This window comes from Priapulus caudatus, unplaced genomic scaffold, assembly GCF_000485595.1.
Source record: "Priapulus caudatus unplaced genomic scaffold, Priapulus_caudatus-5.0.1 Scaffold187, whole genome shotgun sequence".
NCBI lineage: Eukaryota > Metazoa > Priapulida > Priapulimorpha > Priapulimorphida > Priapulidae > Priapulus > Priapulus caudatus.
In genome coordinates, this window is record NW_014577248.1 from 89,396 (window position 1) to 96,284 (window position 6,889).

General features: G+C 42.0%; 1 protein-coding gene across 2 annotated transcripts in view; it reads right to left on the reverse strand.

The window, feature by feature from the left end:
* LOC106806959 (isoaspartyl peptidase/L-asparaginase-like) overlaps positions 1–6,364 on the reverse strand; it is a 9,977-nt gene extending 3,613 nt beyond the window's left edge. Inside the window, exons 1-4 of one of the 2 annotated variants that reach the window (XM_014809145.1) lie at positions 6,249–6,364; positions 3,890–4,109; positions 1,997–2,139; positions 292–455 (exon numbers count right to left, since the gene is read on the reverse strand). In XM_014809145.1, the coding sequence (XP_014664631.1) occupies positions 292–455; positions 1,997–2,139; positions 3,890–4,094 (512 nt within the window). In that variant the 5' untranslated portion in view covers positions 4,095–4,109; positions 6,249–6,364. Of the gene's footprint in view, positions 1–291; positions 456–1,996; positions 2,140–3,889; positions 4,110–6,202 lie in introns of both variants that reach the window. The other variant, XM_014809144.1, reaches the window with a different exon arrangement.
* Between the last annotated feature and the right edge of the window lie 525 nt (positions 6,365–6,889).

The following is a 6,889-nucleotide window of genomic DNA, read 5'->3' on the forward strand; positions in this document are numbered from 1 at the left end:
CCCCCCCCCCAATACACACAAGACACTTCTACACCAGCATGGCTCTGTTGATTTTTATATTGTTAACACACATGATTATCAATGATGTCGATCGATATCACCCAGCGAGCCAGCAAGTCAGCAAGCCAGCTCGTAACACATACATGTTACATGGGAGCATGTACATGTCAGTACGCTGGCGTATATCGTGGGTTATTCGTGTGTTCGTGAGTCGTATGGCGTATGTCGTTGGCGGAGGTATGCACTTTCCGTGAGTGCACTCTGTTTAGTTTATCATGTATTCAGACTTACTTTGCTTTGAAGGCGTGCCCAACTCTGTCACCATAGTTTCCTTCACACAGTTTCAGCTTAGTTACGGATAATTCACTGAGTAGTTGTTCCTCTGGGATTGTGTGAATGCCAACCTTTTCAGCAAACTGGTTTGCTCCCTCTCCAACCAGCAGACAGTGATGTGTCTGCAAATAATTATTATTTTTCATTAGAATACATACAGGATTAAAATGAACATTCAAATGCATATAAATGTAAAATCTGCATGTGGATGAGCAATGTTTAATTATTTGCGCTTATGCATAGAGTATAATAGCATTTAAATTTGAAGTCGTTTCTCTATTTGGTGTCAGTTTCTCAGCAATAGGGACTTGCATGACCTTGAATCCTTTTAGGTTCTCATTTCTATGTAAACTGATCTCTCTTGCAGAAATACGCAAACATGCCGTTATGCCTGTACTAACTCTGGGTAACCATTGCCGAAGGGGAAGTATATCTCGCCTTGCCCTTGGCCTACTTGCAGCACAATAGATTATTTTACCTTTGGACATCTGCCCAATGTATTTTTTACATTTATATAATCATAAATAAAACCACATAATTTACTATCGGCTTTCTAACAACGAAAACAGGCCTGCTATGACATCAACGATATATAGATGAATTAATAATATAAATGCCAATAGGCAACTGTATGTAAACGCAAAGCAGCTAGACTAGATATATCAGACATATCCTAAAGTCAATGTCACAAGCACGTGCATAGGCAGCTAGCTTTACAAGAAGTCATTCTTAGTTAAAGTAGGTTCGGCAATGAAACAATAATCTGTGGCAACCGTTGGATTGTTTATAAAGACTGACACCAACCAAATGCATAGGTGCGCACTTCCGCCGGGGCTTGCTAAATTTGTAAAATGTTTGCAGTTTCAGATTCAAGTCATATGATTACCCACACCATAGTGGTTTAAAATCACCTGATTTCAAGAATTCCCAATGCTATTTTAGAACGCGGGGCTGAGTCACTCGTTGGCAAAAACCGTAAATGTTAGCTAAAGGTTGTGGTTTAAAATCATAAACACACAATAGGTTGTTATTCAAGACTCCAGTTCAACCAAACAGAACTCCCTTTCCAAGAACTACGACTCACTTCTTTATTTAGATTTTCAGACGTACACCAGGCTGTACTTGCCAGAGGCCACCTGCTACACAAAATTTACTGTAACACTGGTAAAATGCAATGCAATGATTAGAAATATAGTGCCAAGAGTACATAATAGAGATGTAATAGAGACATGTCGAGACATAATAAGAGACATAATGAGACATGTAGAGACATGTAGAGACATGTAGAGACATGTAGAGACATAATGTAGAGACATAATAGAGATCTCTATTATGTACTCTTGATAGTGCTCAACAAAAAATGCCAAGCAAGCTTCATGAATATAAACAATTCATTTGTGTGAGTACACACATAGCTTATAGCACCCCCATTCATTCACTCAGTCACAGACGCTAACTTCCTATTACTCATTACACGCTCACTTGTTCACAGAATTGCTTCCTCTCACTCACCTTCCCTCATTTCCTCTCCACATTCTCTCCTTACTTGCACACTCAGCCATTCAGGCGCTCACGCACATTCCAGCACGAGATCACTCACGTGCTCACTCACTTACTGTTATGAATACAAACTAAAATACATTTCGAATACAAACTAACATACGTTTTCCATGACCTTCCTAGCAAGTGTGACTGGATTCTTGATGTTTCGGACACACGCTACGCCGCCGGAGTTGAGTGTTGCTCCGTCCATGATCACAGCATCCATCTCTATATGGCCACTTGAATTCAGCACTGAGCCCGTGCCTGCGCAAGATTGCGAAAGTTCGCATTGTTTTACACATTCATTGCAAATTACAAAACAGAGGAATTCACTTGCTGACACAATGACTTGAATTAGCGCTGACAATGTCAAGGCAAAAGACATGAAAGAATACAGAGATGAAAGCAATTAAGATTAGTTAAATGGCAAGTACAACGAGCATATATAATTATCTACCTGATATTCTTGTCTGAAAAATTTGAATTTAATTGTGGAGTATGACGTACAACAGATTTGCCCATAAAATTGTATGCATAAACAGGGACCGAAGTATAGCAACCACTAGTTCCACGATTTCCCATCATATAATTCATAACACGTACACAATACAGTTTAGTTGGCAGACAAAGCACTCAAACGGGATCGAGCAAAAGTGTAAAACCCTGTGATGCACACAAACATGCACTACCTGGTTATTTTAGGCAGGAAAAATGCAAAATCCTTGCATCGGCTAATATCATGTTACGCGGATAGAACTTTCCTACCCTATAACGTCAAGAGCTGTATCAGCGGTGGAGTTTGTTATTGAGGAGAACAAAAACTACAACCACGATCAACATTAAGAGGTACAGTGAGCAGTTGGCAGAGACTTAATTACAAACATTCAAGCTCCATGTACAAAAGAAGAATGATCAATTACATAAAGTGGAGAATATATAACTAAAAGGTAGAAGGAAATTATATATTCCTGCAGTGAAAGAAAATTCTTTTTGCTGGAAATCTAATGAAAGTGTCAATGACACGTACGTACTGTAGCTCACCTTGGGTGTGACAGAAGAGGGAGGGGGGATATATAAAGCAAGAGTATATATATGGGAGAACTCCCATTATATACTCTTGATAATATATGCATAGGTTTTGATGCGAAAATAAATGTTTCAGATCTGAAAGTCTGAAATCTGGGCGAGAGATGGTGCTACGCCTTAAATGATCGCCATTTTGGTTTTTGATTTATATCGCGCAAATAAAAGCAATAAAATATTCCAGTCAAATTAGAAAGAATCTAAAACACAATATTACATGTAGGTATGATTAGGTACCGTAGGTAAGTAAATTTAACAAAATCGAATGAATCTAGATGGCCATTTCCATTTTTGCCAAAAAGTGGACGTGGTGGCTCAAATGTAGGTCAACTGGCGTGCTCCAAAATAAGAAGTTCAAATCTCTCCCATATGAGTAACAAGATAACAACTGTATTCAATTTGAAACATGTGGGTCAAACGGTTCTTGAGTTATTGTTGATCGTAGGCAGACACTAAAATGCATAGTGAAATTGCCAAAATCTACCTAATTTGCATAATTTAATAAACTATCAAAACCCGTGTGACGTTTTGGGGCCAGTCCTTATTCATTCACATACTAGAAATTAGCAAAATCCGTTGTTCAAACCTGAACTGACTTGTGGCCATTTCCATTTTTGCCAAAAAGTGGACGTGGTGGCTCGAATGTAGGTCAACTGGCATGCTCCATAGGACGTTAAAACCTCTCCCATAAGAGTAACAACTATATGCAATTTGAAACATGTGGGTCAAACGGTTCTTGAGTTATCGATGACCGTAGCCAAATGTTGACGGACGGACGGACGGACAGACAGACGTACGACGGACGACACCCCATGGCAATAGCTCATCTTAACGATGTCAAGGCGAGTATAAAAACCGTAAGTCAGACAATTGCAGTCCATTGCCGATAGCTTCTTTACTTTACACAGAGAGAAAGATTTCAATTTTGTACCTGCATCGAAGATGGGGTCATCTTCCAGCGAACAGACTGCAGCTTCTGCTGCATCGATGGCATTTCCAGTCTCCTCCAGTCTCTTCCATCCAACAATAGCAGCATGCTTTGCACCGTCCGCACGGGCATCACGTTGGAAACTGATCCCACTCCATGCACCACCATGCACGATCACAATCGGGGTTGTCGACCTTGATTCTTGCATACTTTTCAGTATCAACTGCAACAAATGAGTTCACCAGTCAAATAAGGAGAAGTCGATAAGTCAAGTTTACGCCTCGTGTTTCCCCCTCGTCTGAATAAAATAGTTAAATACGAGTGATTTAATTGTACGAAACAAAGAAATCAACGCTGACACATTCATTTATATAAAAAACTTTATATTTTATATGATTAATATTATATTTAATCAAGATAATTAGATTCACCCTGAACCTAATAACAATTTTTCAAACACACCCAAATATAAAATCGCTTCAGATAGTTTCTCTCTCCTTCTTATTCGATAATAAGAATGATCCACCCAACGGTGGCACCAGAGATTGCCACCAGGGGAGGCAAAAAGTCCCCGATGGAGGATGGGGTACTAAGGTCCTTCACAGGGGTAGGGCTGGGTTATGCCCAAATTGCAAGTGCAGGGGCGTGTACAGGATTTGTACCAGGGGGATCTAACCATAACCCAAACTTGCGAGCACGCGAAGGGGGGGCTGGGGGGCCCTCCCCCAGAATTTTTTTGAAATTAGACCCCCTTATAGATGCGTTTTCTGCGCGAGCAGGGGGGGTCCCGGACCCCCTGGACCCCTCCCCCTGTACACGCCCCTGAAGTGGGGCCAAAAGATATTTAAATTAGGGATCTTATTTTTTTCAAAGTTTCAAGGTTTAAAATGATATCTTTCACATTTTTAACAGATTATAATTGCCATATATATATCTAAAATTATTGATATATCGAATCACAAATTACTGAGACTAGCACAGCGGCACAGATGAAGAGTAGCTATGTTTTTTTATAGATTCCCCTGACAGGGTAGTAGTCTCCTGAACCCCCCCCCCCGGCACAACATCTGAACCTACCGAAAGGTTACTGGGTCATAATATTTCCTTTCACTTCCACACAGGCTTATACAGTTATATCAGGAGTAGATAACAGGGAAGGAGTGTGACTTCAATAAACAAGGGAAATTCGTCATTTACTAGCCTTATAATACCTACGATTTACTACGCGTAACTCATCCAACTTGAGCTCAAATCGTACACAGACTCAGTACATTCGCCTAGCATCGTGCGAAATCGTTTCCTCGTATACACCCGCAATCCGGAGATATAGCTAGATCGACTAAAACGTACGACACGATTTTCCGTTCTGCTGCCAGCAAACTCAATGCGTTTTCCGCCGAAATTTAAACAAAAGGCAGCTACTAACCACAGCTTGCTCTCTCGGCGAGGCGGTGTGGCTCGCAGGGAGATTGGACATCGACGCAACACTCGGCGAGATAACCTTTGACCCGGCATACAGTATACATACCGGCACCGGCATGCCGGCATACAGCTGGTATGCCCCTAGATACAATAATGTAACCCCAACACAGGATAGGGTTACAATTAACGCGTCCCTATCCTTTTGTGTGGAGAAACCCCTGAGTGAATCACGCAGGGCGGTTTGCTGGTGCGTTTTCAGAGACTAGAACTTCCAAACGGCGCAAATCCACTTTAGGCACTTTAGGTATCACGAAGTGATGCACAGATTTCTGTGTATCATCAACTGATGCACAGATTTCTGTGTATCATCAACTGATGCACAGACTTTCCGTATATCAAGGAATGATGCAAAAACCCTAACCCTAACCCTAAGTCGGATAGGGGTTTTGCATCATTCCTTGATATACGGAAAGTCTGTGCATCAGTTAATTGATGATACACAGAAATCTATGCATCACTTCATGATACCTAAGGTGCCTAAAGTGGATTTGCACCCCACGAAGGTGAGTGATTAGTGGTCATAATATGCTGAGGGACGTATACACGTACTTCTTTATTGGTGGCAAATTTTGAAGAGAAAAATCGGTTAAAAATGCGGGAATCGGGTGTCTCACTCTTGTGTTATTATCTACTCTTGACTATAGTAATACTAATAGTGTACTGATTACGCTCTGATTACTGTATCGCCCTCTATCTCTATACTATAGCTCTAGTACTATAGCCCGCGGATAGCTCCCGCAGGTACCGTATCCGCGGCAGCTATCCGCGGTACCTGCGCCCTGCGGCAGCTATCCGCGGGCTATAGACTAGTACTAGAGCTATCTCTATACTTACTAGCAAACTCTACGTTGATGTGAATAGATATCCCTGTCGCCTGTACCTGTAGTTGCGCAATACCTTCCACGTGCAGCGTTGGAAATTCTCTGTGTTCCAAAATAATGGACCGTCTCTGACAAGCGATCGCACTCCAACTGACGCTCACGATTGCGATGTTGCAAGTGCAGGCAAGGCCGTTACCGTCAGAGAGCTCAACCGGAGATCGCGGTTAGCCAATCACCGTGTACGCCTACGCCAACTCCTACGCGAACCGCAAACAAAGCATGCGCGGGAGCGTGAGGGGGCGGGGGAAGGGAAGGAAGCACGTACTGATCTCTATAGTGGAAGGAAGGAGGTAACCTGTATCAAGAGCTTGCCTGTATCATGCTACAGGCGGTTCCGCTTCCGCTTCACTACACTACACATATCTATGACTACACTAAGGTTAGTGTTCTAGCCGGCCGAGCCGGTATTTTTTTCAAGCACACATTTTCGTTATGCACAGGCCGGATCTACAATTATTGCAATCCCGAGCATATATAATGATCTGAAATCACATATAGGTTATGTATACACGCATATGACTACATGACGTTGTATTCATGTTTATAAACATTGACGTCATATGCGCGCTCATGCACGCACGTGTACGTGCACACGCACGCATGCACGCACGTGTACGTGCACACGCACGCATGCACGCAC